This window comes from Lepisma saccharinum, chromosome 19 (genome assembly GCF_977018435.1).
Source record: "Lepisma saccharinum chromosome 19, izLepSacc3.1, whole genome shotgun sequence".
Lineage (NCBI taxonomy): Eukaryota > Metazoa > Arthropoda > Insecta > Zygentoma > Lepismatidae > Lepisma > Lepisma saccharinum.
Window position 1 is genome coordinate 359,484 of NC_139247.1, and position 15,709 is coordinate 375,192.

Below are 15,709 nucleotides of genomic sequence, written 5' to 3' on the forward strand. Positions count from 1 at the left end.
CTGTCACTAAAGTTACAAGCACATAAGAAGAAATAGTCCGTTGATCAATCATCTCCGTGCCAATCAGTGTTTTCGGGGCCACGCACCAGTCAGATATTTTTTATCTTTTTTTCATGGCTTCATGGATTGAGAGACAGACAAGATCCCCTGTAACTTTGAGGTCCATGTGTAGATAGTGTGTGTGTGTGTGTGTATATATATATATATATATATATATATATATATATATATATATATATATATATATATATTGATGTAATGTTGTATTATGTGTAGTGATATATGGAATTGTAAATGTCATTGTGATGTAATATATTGAATTGTAAACTGTGTATATCACAGTGGTATATGTAACTGGGATACAAAAAATAGAGGAAGAACTTGAATACGTATATTCTCAAGCGTTTAAATGCTTGTCATGTTTTACAGGTAGCTTATGATATTTTTCGCAGACAATTGTTGTATATATTATATTTCGCATACAATTGTTATGTACAGTCACGGACACTTCTGGGTTGTAACGATACCATTATTTTTTAATGCGATTGTTACAACCCAGCAGTGTCCGTGACTGTACCAGAGTGGATGTATTGAGTAAGGTTTGATAGTATTGGATATTCATAAACCTTTAAGAAACATGTGCATGCAACTTGTATATACTTACTGACATAATAGTACTCTTGTTTGTTTACTAACATTTGTCTTCTCAATCCAAAAAGTGATTTTGATTTGATTTGATTTTTATTAACAAAAGCACACTAAGTATATATTGAAATATATCAGCTAGTAACTAACTAGTTTATCTATTTTAATTTCTGTTTACCCTTATATAATAACTAATTATAAAATAATGGAAATCAGGTCACTTTAAACCTATTTATTATTATGTTTTCACGATGTCATTTTTAGAGATATTTGACAGCCTGTAACATGAACATCGGTGTGAACCCCAAAATGAAATTCACAAGTTTTACTAAGTACTAGAAGGAGTATCCATGGACAAAATTTCAAATTTTTGGAAGGTCCCCCTTTAGAGATATTTGACCTTGAAATTCACAAATTTTGGAAATTTTCGGATTTCGGAACTAAAAATCGGACAGAAGGGCTTACAACCCCGGACTTGTTTCACCATGGCTGAAAAGCCTTCCACTCATAGTTCTTGTAAAAAGAATTCCATCCTGTGGTTTCAAGCCCTTTTGATTTTACAGACCTTTAAAATTGGCAAAATTTCCCGTTACGATGGTTATATTGAAACCCATTAAAGTCCCAGTTACTTAAATCTTACCTTACATATATATACATTTTCTGAAAGGCCAGAATCTCTATTTTCAGGCAGTGAAAACTAGAACATTCCATCTGTAATAGAAATCACACAGCAACCTTTTTTCAAAACCCTTGTAAACGCTCATTTTTGCTTCCCGCAGTGATGAAAAATGAGCAGAAATCCAAGATGGCGGAAGATTTTTTAAAAAAAAAAATCTTTTTCAGCAGGTCACTAGCAAGACCACCTATGGTGAAAATATAAAAAATTAACAAAATGGTCAAGCAACCACCTCTGGGTGATTTGACATGGAACGACTCTATAGTTCCATTCGCGAAACCTTTCACCTTGGTTTAAAGAATTCTGACCAAAGTTTCCCTTGCTTACATTGTTGTGAGGTTCAAACATGTTCATATCAGTAAAGCCTACTTCAACAACACCTAGAACCTCTGTGGAATATGGGCCAATGTCTATGGACTGTAACGCCCCTTGTGGGTACGTACTTAAATGTTATTTACCACGGCTACAGATATCTTAGTCTCAGGGGGATAGGTTCTTTATTTGAGAATTCCAAATAAGAAAGCATTTTATAGCCAAGAGGATATAGTTAAATGTGGATCTATATTCTGAGAACTATACAAAATACAGAGAATATATATATATATATGTATAATCGAAAAGGTTTCTTCTTCTTTGATTATCGAAAAGGCTTCTTCTTTTTTGACTATCAACAAAGCTTCTTCTTCTTTTAATATGGAAAATGCTTCTTCTTCTTTTATTATCAAAGAGGCTTCTTCTTCTTTTAATATGGAAAAGGCTTCTTCTTCTTTTATTATCAAAGAGGCTTCTTCTTCTTTGATAATCGAGAAGGCTTCTTATTCTTTTAATATGGAAAAGGCTACTTCTTCTTTTAATTTATTATCTTTCTTTTTTAAAGCGTAATCTGATTTATGCGCTCGCTTTCCCCGCTTCTTTGGAAAACAATACAAGCTATACTTGTAGAAAGAGTAGGGTCGACGAAACTGACAATAGCGCCACCTCCTATTTAACAACTAAAGGGGAATAGCCAGGATCGCTAATAACAAGCGCTACCAATGGCCCAGTGCGACTAAAAAGGAGCGCGACCGTAAAGTGCCTCGGGGCGTCTAATTTGACAACAACGCCACCGAGGACAAACAACCAAAACACTGACGATGTTCTCCTCGTCAGGAAAATAAAAAGAGATTTCTGAATTCGTTCGCTTACTTAATAACTTTCCTAAACGTTTCATATGTGGCCATATTCTTAATTATTTTAATTTACTATATACAACATCCTATTTATTTCTTTTATAGTATTTGAACTCTTCTTTTATATATTTCTCAATTTACTATAATATACATAATCCCTCTTCTCCACTCTAAGTTTTTTATGATTTCCTTTGCTCCTCTTTATATAGCGTGCTGCCATCTCTCGTCGATTCCGAGAAACCATTCATCCTAGCAACCTTCATTGTGTCATCGAAACTGGCACGTGACAGGACACAGGACCTTTTCCAACAGAGTGGAAATTTTATAAAGCTGTTTTTCAAACACGCAATGAGATTTTTGCACTTACCTTTGTTTCATTATGTGCCCCAGTAAGAGTACCTAAAGCCTAAATTTTAATTTAAGAAAATGTGGATGTGGGCCCATTTTCTGTAGAGGTCCTCAATTGTTGATAGATTTTTTCTTACATCTATGTATATACAAAGTAAACTAGCTAGTGAATTTAGAAACTGAAAGTAAAAGGTAGCCAAAGAATGGTGACATCATGATTCTCTACCCACGAAGGGAAGTGTCCAAAGAAAGGAAATGTTCTAGTGCCAGTGTTTTAGGTAATAATGATTACCTGCCAACAAGTAGTAGTTACAAGTGTATATTACATCAACTCACTTGAAAGTGATGAGAGAAAATCATAAAACGTAAGTGTAGCATACACGGCCAGATGTAGGCTCAGGGAGAACATTTAATCTATCAGTGAATACAAAACTGGTTTAAAAATAATTAATTATTGTGCCAGATAGGAAGGGAGAAGAGAATGCTAGTGAGAAAATGGAAGGAGTCCAAGGAAATAGAGAAGAAAGGTGAAGAAGACACAATGCACTGGAATGGGGGACAGAAGTTAAACAAAGAATGGAAGAAGGCGTTAGAAAGAGTGGAATGGACAAGAGAGAAAGAGGAGAGAAGAAGGAAGAAGAATGAAGGAAATAGGGCGTGAGATAAAGAGTCCAGCGACATTCTCTTTCAGCAGAAAGTACAGTTGACAAGGGAAAGCCACCTGCTAGATTGTTCCAGAACTACTTTCTAATAGTCTGGAGGGGAGTATTTTGTGTGTGTGTATATATATATATATATATATCATCCTGTTGTGTACCTGGTTACATTTGTACTTGGTTCAGAGTCTGAAGAGGACCTTGCTAGAAGGTTGAAATGTTGTTTAGTTTAGGTTTTATAATAAAATAAATTTCTGCCTTGGTCAGCATATTTAGTTTTTATATCATGGAAACAAGGCTTAATGGTGTTATATATATTCCTGTGGTTTCCACATCTGGTAGTCTCTCATTTTGAATTCATTAAATATACATTCCAGACTTCTTGGTGATCTAAACACAATTTTGAAATTAAATCTTCTAAAAATTTTGGCAATTTTATGTGAGAATTCCTTGTGGAATGGAATGCACACAAATTTATTTTTAACCGATTTTTCATCTTTGTCTGTATTTCTCTTTCCTTTAGTTTTCTTGCGACTTATTTTTTGAATTGGTTTATTCTGTTATTGTGAAAGCCATTTTCTTAGAACAAAACTAAGGAAAATAATTCTACAATGCAAGCAACGTGTACACACAAGAGAAACTATTATGCTTATAAAGTGGATATCTTTTGTAGGGAGGTAGTTCATAAGATTCCGTCAATGGTGTCAAGTTGTGTTTGGGTAATGCAGTAGCATGTGGTGACCATTTAGATAACCGAAGCACTGAATATATCATTTTTAAAAACAATAGTCCATCAAGGGGCAGGCAGGCTTGCATGATAAACACACCTCATGCCACTGCTTTGTGGCATTTTAGTCTCTCACGGGCTCCTCTCGACACTTTCGGGGAGTCTAATTATCCATGGAGTTATGCAAAATTCAATTTTTTACCACTTTGAATGCTCACCACTGGGGTAATGTGAGGTAACAAAAACGAGGCCTGTCATTTGCTATGTAGCAGAGCTGTACAGAGGCGTGGCATGGCAGATCTTCGCTGACTTGGAACCAAGATGAACACAACTTACACAGGCTGAGTCTAGTGTATCTTGGTACAATTTCCTTCTGGCCCAAGTGGCATAATAAAGGCCTTTTCCTAATTTTTATTTTTTTGAGGATGTTTCTCTAATTGGTTAAAGTTGTGAAATATAGTTTATTATTGGTAGATTACACTGGAACACAGGGGCCATATAGAATCTAGGCTCAGTTACATTAACTCAGGTAATATTTCTCTGACAAACACACACACTTATTGACATTTTATACCGCGTGAGGCACCTAAAAGTACCACCTGAAATCGTGAAGAAACCAGAAACAGTAGCGATGTGAGGTTTGCGTGAAACAATAATATCAAATGGGGCTCGTAAATCGGAGGTATGGGGTGGGTCGGAAAATATCGACAAATGGGGCATCTGGAGCAAAGTCATATTTTTTTAAATGGAACGATGTACAATAACATGCATAATATAAAAGAGCACATGCAGAGAAACACAACGCCATTGGTCTCATGCATCTACTGCACATAGGAACGAAGATATGGCCATGTGAAAATATGTAAACAAACTAACAAGTGGCCCACTTGACCGTCAGTACCACGGCATGTAAGACTTCTCAGGTGCCTGACAGAACTGCCTTTATGCAGAGCAAGTTTTGATAGCAGGTCCACGAGATCGTGTTAGTTCATAGCAAGCAATCATAGTGGTAAGAGCGAAGATTATGGTGTTCACAAACATAGAAAAAGCGGACATGATCCTGATTTATGGGGAATGCCGAAAGAATGCCTCAGAAGCCTACCGTGTGTACGCAGAGAGATATCCGGACAGACGACAGCCATCTCGAGAGTCTGTTTGGTAAGTTATTTATTAAATTAAGAGACACCGGAAGTGTAACACCACGAGCACGTGTGCGGAACAAGCCTACTACAGGTGAGGCAGGTGCAACAAATGTTCTCGCCGCTGTTGCTGTGAATCCGCACGTTAGCTCCCGTGAAATTGCCAGGGATGCTGGGATGAGTCAGCGAAGTGTATTGCGCATTCTGCACACACACAAATTTCACCCATCATATCACCCTCCATCAGGAACTTCACGGGAATGATTTTGTGGACCGTGTTCGGTTTTGCACATGGTTGTTACGACACGACACACCCGATTTGTCACGTATCCTCTTCACTGACGAGGCAACTTTTACCAATCACGGGAATGTCAACCTAAGGAACATACACTATTGGTCAGTAACAAATCCACATTGGCTTCGCCAAGTGGAACGCCAGCGCCCATGGAGTGTGAACGTGTGGTGTGGTATAATGGGTGAACATCTCATTGGCCCTTTTTTATACAAGGGACACTGAATGCTGACCGATACATACAGTTTTTACAACATGAACTGCCTGTACTATTGGAGGACATACCACTTCAGACAAGGAGGGACATGTGGTACAGTCATGTTCAAAAAATCTGTCCCATGGATTTTTTCTAAGTCCAACGTCTTACGAAATTATGTTGGTAGTTCTGAAACAAGGAAGTGTTGTGAAATATACGATCCTCCAATCAGAGTGAAGTTCGATTCGGAGGAACAGGAGGCGTGACTCACGGTCTAGTCCACAGGAAGTTCAACCATGCAGCATTTCCAAATATGAGATAACGTCCCCATTGGTTAAATATTGTTTCAATAATGCAAATCGGCAGAAAGATTATGCAAAATTTTACTTTGTCATTTTAATGCCTTTAATCCTTTCAAATTAGTATTAAATTGTCCCAATTATAGTTCACGAGCTTAATATAATGTATTCATGTATGTGTTTGACAATCATATATCACTCATTAGAACAATTTTCACATTGTTTTCACTACGTGAGATGACATTTAATTTACATTTACGATAAAGTAGTGGTTTGGGTGTAATAACAGTTTTCATTAATTAATTTAGAGATGCATTTTTATTTGTTGAGTTAATGATTAGGTTAATTCGTTATTTCTCGCTAAAAGAGGGAACCACAGCTGAAAGAAAATACACAACTTGTATTATTGAGGTCAAGAGTTCGTTTGAACATCACTTTTTGCACACATAGGCTAATCACGACTCGGGATACATTTAAATTGGAATCTGAAACATTATGCGACCTGACTGGAACTCGGAAAAGGACACACTGATTACAAGACGTCGATACATTACCACTTGGTCTGGCGAACGCCAATAATAATGAGGGGTTGTGGGAGTGGGAGAGGGGTGACGGAAAGTAGAAAATAAATATTATTTTGGGGGTATTTAATGTTATATTCATACACATACAAACCTAAGAAAATATTTATTTTGACACATGTGTGTGGGGGTGGGGAAGGCGGAAAAGAGAGGGACAGAAAGATATTGGGAGAGATGGAATGAAGAGGTGATTGTGGAAAATGTTTTATTTGACGTTCAGTAATAAAAACAATCAAATCAATGATGATTATCTTATAAATACCATATTTAATGTAAATTTGATTTAAAAATGGGGGCAGGGAGCTGTTTGTTTTACGTTCAGTGCAGGATAACAAGTGGAGACACATAGTGGTTCGTATCTCACTTTAAACTGTAGGTCCAGGCCCCATTAGCCTATCTGTGTATAACGTGGATTTAGAATTCAGTAGAAAATAACGTCGATCTAGTATTTTGGATTTTAGATGCGTTGAGACCACTAAAATTTCCAATTCTTATAATAAGAAACCTGTCCTCATATTACCATTTTGAAAGAGAGAGAGTTAATTGTATGATCTTTCGTTGCTAGTTTCAAAGAAGACTAATTTAAATAGTAACAATGGGAACGAATAAAGTTTACGAAAAGTTTTTGCCATCGTGCGGATTTGAACCTACGACCATTAGAGTGACAACCCAGTGCGATAACCACTACCCCACGAGTTCGTTCCTTCTTACGGCATGATTATGAGTTAAGACCAATTCGTTCAATATGCATTAGAAATATAATCCCCACCTGCCTCTTTATAAACAACACACCCAAACGCTCCTTTGTAGCAAATGAAATAAAGGTGGTATGAATTTTTAAAACAAATTTACATTAAATATGGTATTTATAAGATAATCATCATTGATTTGATTGTTTTTATTACTGAACGTCAAATAAAACATTTTCCACAATCACCTCTTCATTCCATCTCTAACAATATCTTTCTGTCCCTCTCTTTTCTGCCTTCCCCACCCCCCACACACATGTGTCAAAATAAATATTTTCTTAGGTTTGTATGTGTATGAATATAACATTAAATACCCCCCAAAATAATATTTATATTCTACTTTCCGTCACCCCTCTCCCACTCCCACAACCCCTCATTATTATTGGCGTTCGCCAGACCAAGTGGTAATGTATCGACGTCTTGTAATCAGTGTGTCCTTTTCTGAGTTCCAGTCAGGTCGCATAATGTTTAAATGTATCCCGAGTCGTGATTAGCCTATGTGTGCAAAAAGTGATGTTCAAACGAACTCTTGACCTCAATAATACAAGTTGTGTATTTTCTTTCAGCTGTGGTTCCCTCTTTTCGTGAGAAATAACGAATTAACCTAATCATTAACTCAACAAATAAAAATGCATCTCTAAATTAATTAATGAAAACCGTTATTACACCCAAACCACTACTTTATCGTAAATGTAAATTAAATGTCATTTCACGTAGTGAAAACAATGTGAAAATTGTTCTAATGAGTGATATATGATTGTCAAACACATACATGAATACATTATATGAAGCTCGTGAACTATAATTGGGACAATTTAATACTAATTTGAAAGGATTAAAGGCATTAAAATGACAAAGTAAAATTTTGCGTAATCTTTCTGCCGATTCGCATTATTGAAACAATATTTAATCAATGGGGACGTTATCTCATATTTGGAAATGATGCATTGGTTGAACTTCCTGTGGACAAGACCGTGAGTCACGCCTCCTGTTCCTCCGAATCGAACTTCACTCTGATTGGAGGATCGTATATTTCACAACACTTCCTTGTTTCAGAGCTACCAACATAATTTCGTAAGACGTTGGACTTAGAAAAAATCCATGCGACAGATTTTTTGAACATGACTGTACCAACATGACGGGTGCCCAGCTCACAGTGCCTGTCAAATGGCCGGCTCGTTTCCCAGATTTGACACCGTTAGACTTTTTCCTGTGGGGAAAGCTGAAGGACATTGTCTACCGGGATGTGCCAACAACTCCAGAGGATATGCAACACCGCATTACTGCGGCCTGTAGGGAACTTCCCTATGAGATGCTACATCCTGTGCAACGATCTTTGCGTGGGCACCTCATTGCCTGTATCGCAGCTGACGGCCACCACTTTGAACACACACTTTGACAGGTTTTCGCTTACGCAGTGGTTCTTCGACATACTGTCATGGTCATTTTCATTATGCTGTAACACTGTCAAATACATGGTGCTGACGATGTCTACTGTATTTTTTCTTCCTTTGACACGTTCTGTCTTCATCTTGACCAATGGCTTCCGACATCTCATACTTGTACATGCCGTGGTACTGACGGTCAAGTGGGCCAATTGTTAGTTTGTTTACATATTTTCAAATGGCCATATATTCGTTCCTATGTGCAGTAGATGCATGAGACCAACGGCGTTGTGTTGCTCTGCGTGTGCTCTTTTATATTATGCATGTTATTGTACATCGTTCCATTTAAAAAAATATGACTTTGCTCCAGATGCCCCATTTGTCGATATTTTTCGACCCACCCCATACCTCCGATTTACGAGCCCCATTTGATATTATTGTTTCCCGCAAACCTCACATCGCTACTGTTTCTGGTTTCTTCGCTATTTCAGGTGGTACTTTTAGGTGCCTCACGCGGTATATTCAATTCGTTACACATTACCTACTTGTATGAATGATTTGAGACTGTGTTAAAGGCATGCATATCTAGGTATGACATAATCAGATCACAAATATTATAACCATTTTTACTAATATTAGCAAGCAAGAATTTCAAATGTATTTGTTTTTCTTCTGAGAACAAAACAACACAATACATTAACAATGTGTGAGATTTCATATTTTGGATGCATGCGACTTACTCACTATCATATATAAGCATAAAATCAAAATTTGTTATTTACTTACGTACAGTGGGTAAAAGACAACATTTTGGTGGCAACTGCCCCCTTCTTCAGGTCAAGAAGTCAGCTTTACGGTAATCAACAAAGCATCGTCATTTAGAAAGGATATAGGACAGGTTGAATACTAGGATAACAAATGACTAAAACAGGACTATTCCCACATTTTAAAATCCCTTAAAACTCATATAAAAACTGTTACAACCTGTGTTACTATCCAATCACAATTCACATGTTGACTGGAACTGGTATGTACTCAAATGCATATACCCATTGTACGTAAGTAAATAATAAATTTTGATTTTATGCTTATAATTGTGTGAGAATTAAGGGTCCAGGGGGATATTAAAACTTTCAAAATTTACCAAAATTATGACCTAAAAGAAGTGGTATAATTTCCATTTTCTTTTCAAAATTGGGGCTGGGTATTACATATCCTCAGAGAGTGCTTTTGGTTGTGTTTCCCTGCAAATTTGGTGCATCCAGCCTTAATAGGATTGATGCGAGAAGTGAAATTTTGGAATATTTTCCCATAAGATAGCAACACTGTTCCTCTTACACATCATTATTATTTCCCCCCCGCCCCCAAGAAGTATCAGCCAATTTTCAATGAAACTTTGCATGGTTGTAGGAATGTAACACTTGTAAATACAACATTTTTTCATTCATTTTCGTCTGCGGTGGCCACACAGGCACACTAAATAGCAGCTTCTTTTTAACTCTTGGTTAGGCATGCCATTTTTTGTAACATGCACAGGCATTTGGCATAGACCTCTCTTGCAAACCTTCAGCTATCTATAAGGTATGAAATATAAAGTAAGTTATACTGATCATGAGTGCAAAATGTTATTTTTTTCTTGGTCCTTTTTGTCATCAGCTGCAATTTTGTGCTGCTTTTTAAAAACGATGGAATATTATAAAGTTGACATGAGTCACATGCTTGGTATACAGTGGTCCCCACCTGCCTAGATACAAAACAACCAAAGCAAGGCATGTTCACTTTTGGTCACACAGCACTTTCATATTCACATTCGGCACTAATACATTGCTACGTGTCCTCCCTTCGCTCACTAACCCATTTCTGTATAACATCGGAATCTGCAGTGTGCTCTGTCTTTCGACGCATTCATACTTTCCTTGTTACATGTTTAGGCACATGGGGGACAACTGTACACCAAGCACACGACTGATGTTAGCATTGTAATACAGTGCGTTCAACGAAAAACCGGCCCCGTGGTACATGTTTAATAGTTGGCCCATTTGCCTGTTTCGTTGTTATGCTAGTCTTGCATGTATGTGTACTTGTAGTGGGGAGTAAGGGGGTGCGAGAGGAAAGGTAGAGGTGGGAAATAGGAAACAGGCAAATGGGCCAACTATTAAAAATGTACCGCAGGGCCAGTTTTTCGTTGAACGCACTGTACTATGTGGCTTAGAAGAAGACAAAGAAAGAACATTCAGCTACACAAAAGCAGTCATGCACAGTATAATTCACAGTGTTGCAATCTCACAATGAATATTGATGGGGGACATCGTTCTTCTTTGCCATTAACTTTCTCTATTCTAGGGATGTGCAATGTATAAATTTCACCTCCACTAAAAACCATGTCATTCTGGGAAGGGGGAGGGAAATAATCTCTCTACAAATATTAGTTCTCAAGCTACATTTTTTTGTACATTGCAGCATGTCTGAAAACTGCACACTTGAAATGTTCCCATTGGAAGAGGTTGTGCCCAATAAATATAACAGTAGAATTCTGTAGATTAAGAGTTATTGAAATGTATGTTAAACGGTGTGTTCAGTTTGGCTCTGGGCGAGACAGTACATGACTGCAGATGGAGAGGCATGACATGGCGATCCATAACATACCGCTTATTATTACGCACATATCTTTAGAATACAGACAATTATATTGACATTGCATTACGAGTACTAACATGTGCTTCAAGAGTTGATCAAAGTAGTGGGAGTGGCCGCGGTGGCTCAGTCGGTAATGCGTCTGACTACCATGTTCAAGGTCCCGGGTTCAATCACTGGCCGGTTCAAATCCGGGAACTTTTCTAACGATGGAAGCGGCCCCGGCGCCCACCCAGCATCGAATAACATGGGTACCTGGGGGAAACCTTGGGGGGTAAATGCAGTCAGGGGCGTGATGCTGATCACATCACCCCCACTCACAACCAGATCAAGAAAGTGTGGGGCGTTAACTCCACACCCCCTATATGCCTTCATGGCGTGGTGCTAAGCACAGGGGAACACTTTACTTTACTTTAGTGGTGAATTGCATTCACACATATTTTGATTGATATATTTGTTCTGTTTGCAAGTTGATTTCTTGTCACTGTTAACCCAGCAAGAAGCATGCAGGGTTAAAAAAATACCCAGCCTGTAAATAATAATATTTTCAATGATTAACCTAATGTTATTAAGTTGGAATATTTTTATTTCATTTTTAATAAATTGCGAGCATTGAACTAAGCCTCGCGACAGGCTAAATTTGCAGCAGGTTTTATATATTAATCCACGTGAGAACGTGGCTGAGCATCTCCTGTGCCAGTCTTGCCACAAAAGCCGAACTGTTCATATCACAGACAGTGAAATAATTGACAGTATTGCAGCGGAACTATATTCTGCGTGCACGTTTTGGGTCTAAATATGTGAAAAGTTGCTGCAAAATTAACCTGTCGCAGGGCTTAGTCATGTTTTGTTTAACAGAATATCTAACTTCAGTTGTCCAGTAGATTTTATTCTCACTGATTAGTGAGCTACAAAGTAAGGATGTACCCCGTCTCACCCCCTCTTTACATTTTAATTGAATAATAAAATTCCTGGAGATTTCTATACTATAACCTTCAACTGTTTTAGATTCAAATGGGCCCAAGTTCCTTTTGTTTTATTGCGATTTCATCATGCTACGAATGCAATTTTTACATGGTTCGATTTCAATGAACATCTGTTAACACATACTGCGGAGTTTTAGCGATTACTTAAGGTTTTGTTCAATATATGCTTTCGTGGTTAGGTTAGGTTTGGTTCCCTTAGCATTAACATAAAGTCCCTAAATGCATTCTACTAAGGTTCCGATTTACTTCTACATTCATTCCCACGCTTCTACGATATTTACTGTCGCTTGCCAACAGAGAATATCTCGTCCATGAGAAGTGCGTAAGGTAATTTTCAAGTTGTTTTTTCAACATAAATAACTTTTTTCGAATCCAAACAGTGCTCATACTTTAAGAAAGGTTCAAATTTCGTGTGACAATGATTTCCAAATTAATTAGTCTTTGTGCTAGGAGAAATCATAAAACAATCGGAACCGTTACCTTAAAATGTTCTGGAAGACTGGTGATTAATAGCTGTTCTCTGGTTGTGGTCATGCTACTGTAAATACAACAGTAACATTGTAACAGAGAAATCAGCATCTTGATGAAATGAATTTGGTACCAGTGCGATCTCCACCAAACACGTTTATTTCATCGTTTCTAACATTTGTACTTACCTATTCTGCATTGCAAAAGATTCTTTAAGGTGGCATTTTGCTTTCTTCACGAAAATAATTTAAATTTTTGACAATAACAGTAATTATTTCACTTCCGTAACACACAATATTGTGGGTACAGCTTGAGTCGTGTCGTGCATCATGTGGGTATGCATTATTTCCAACCATCGTAACCGAAAAATACCTGAATAGCCTCACAAACCATTGACACATAGCCCCAAAATCCATTCACAGATAGTCCCAAAAACCATTTACGGATAGCACCACAAACCATTTCCAGCAAAGTTAGGGTAGGTTCGGTTAGGCAAGCATAGTTAAAATTTTGTTCATAACACAATGCGATACAGTTTTGAAAAAAAATTCAACTTCACCTCTTGCAAAACAACAGCGTTGTTGGAAACACTGACAGGGGGTTATGTCATGAAATGTACTGAACATCCAGCTCACGTAGAAGAAGCAACGGTCATTGTGCGTCGGATATATTTTTCTTCAAAAATACATGAATTCCCGGTCGAATAGATTCCACGATGGAAGAAAATACCTCCACAAAATTTCAGAATGCTATAGAAACTCAATTTCGTTAAGTAGTTTCGGTAACATTATCGTAAGAGGGAAACTGATTTCTTCAAATTTACAGGAGAAAGTACTTACGGAAATCATTTTCTTTAGCGTTGTGGAAGTTCCTGAATATAGATTTGATCCATTTTAATGTGAATGCGTATTGTTTTCTGCGAAAATCTCTGTCCGACACGCTGTTTCTGCTCCCGCCATTTGCTTTCTGCATGAGAGTGCAATGTTCTGTGTGTTAAGATGATGCAACCCCATAGCCAGTGTTTCAGCCTCACCGTGTTTTCACTAGAACCACGTGTCGAGTATTTTTAATTCTTTTTTTTAACTATGCTTGCCTAACCTAACTTAACCTAACCTAACCTTACAGAAAATGGTTTTTGGGGCTAACGTGAATGGTTTTTGGGGCTAACGTGAATGGTTTTTGGGGCTAACGTGAATGGTTTTTGGGGCTAACGTGAATGGTTTGTTAGGCTAACATCAATGGTTTGCGACGGATTAGCATAATTTCAAATCCGGGCACGAAAGTAGATATTTTCTGGTGAACGAGGTTGCAACACTGCATAAATCGACAAAACACTCTCAGAACGCCCCCTAAACCAGTACGCTATCACGGCCATAATGTGTTATAGATTCGAAACAACAAGTAACAGTAAGTACTCATAAATAGAAGAAATAGACATTATTGCAACACTGCACAAATCAACAAAACACTCTCAGAATGCCCCCTAAACCAGTATGCTATCACGGCCATAATGTGTTATAGATTCGAAACAACAAGTAACAGTAAGTACTCATAAATAGAAGAAATAGACATTATCTTAGTTAGAAATGCATTATTTCACCTTAAGAAATGTTCCGCATTCGAAAATAACACATTAGCAATGTAAAGAAGTCCGGAATTTATGCAGTGTTGCAACTTCGTTCACCGGAAAATATCTACTTTCGTGCCTCGATTTGAAATTATGCTAATATGTCGCAAACCATTGACGTTAGCCTCACAAACCATTGACGATAGCCCCACAAACCATTGACGATAGCCCCACAAACCATTGACGTTAGCCCCAAAAACCATCTTCCGTAAGGTTAGGTTAGGTTAAGTTAGGTTAGGCAAGCATAGTTTAAAAAAAAAAAAATACTCGACACGTCATGTTCCAGTGAAAACACGGCGAGGCTGAAACACTGGCTACAGGGTTGCATCATCTTAACACACGGAACATTGCACTCTCGTGCAGAAAGCAAATGGCGGGAGCAAAAACAGCGTGACAGAGATTTTCGCAGAAAACAACATGCATTCACATTAAAATGGATCAAATCTACATTCAGGAACTTCCACAAAGCTAAAGAAAATGATTTCCGTAGGTACTTTCTCCTGTAAATTTGAAGGAATCCGTTTCCCTCATACGATAATGTTACCGAAATATTCTACCTGACTGGAAAATAATTGCCAGCAGTTTATGGTGCAGGGAAAATATTACTGAACTGCCCAGAAATAGTCACAGAGTATATTCCTTTACTTCTCTGGATTATCCATTATTTGGCAAGCCTACATTCTACATACAGAGGTAAGACCACTGTCTTTCCATCAAACTGTTCAAATGATTATTCCTCTATTTTGTAATACATGTTAATATCACTTACCCTTCGTGGTAACAGTTTCATGCCAATTCAGGTACGTATATACGAACTTGCCTTCTTTCACATCTCCATAATCTCCGGTAATTTTCCCCGCTTTTCTGAAGTTGCCTTAACATTAAGTTAATTCTTTTTTCACATGTACATTCATTCATTCATCTGTGTTGAGTACACGGCAAGTCGTTTCTCCAATCATAAATGACAAAATACAAACCCTTGGAAACTTGTTTTGGTTCTTGGTACAGGAAATATATGCAGATCCACGCTAGAGCGAGTGTTTCACAAAATGTCCTCTACTGTAAACATATAATATAGGGCCGAGTCTGCTGCCACGCGCGTGTCAGCAGTAAGAATAAACGTCAAATTTGC

General features: G+C 37.7%; 1 protein-coding gene across 1 annotated transcript in view; it reads right to left on the reverse strand.

Moving 5' to 3' along the window:
* LOC146003059 (uncharacterized) overlaps positions 1–15,570 on the reverse strand; it is a 33,969-nt gene extending 18,399 nt beyond the window's left edge. The window contains exon 1 of the mRNA XM_083141225.1: positions 15,347–15,570. Within this exon, the coding sequence (XP_082997351.1) occupies positions 15,347–15,367 (21 nt within the window). The 5' untranslated portion in view covers positions 15,368–15,570. The remainder of the gene's footprint in view (positions 1–15,346) is intronic.
* Between the last annotated feature and the right edge of the window lie 139 nt (positions 15,571–15,709).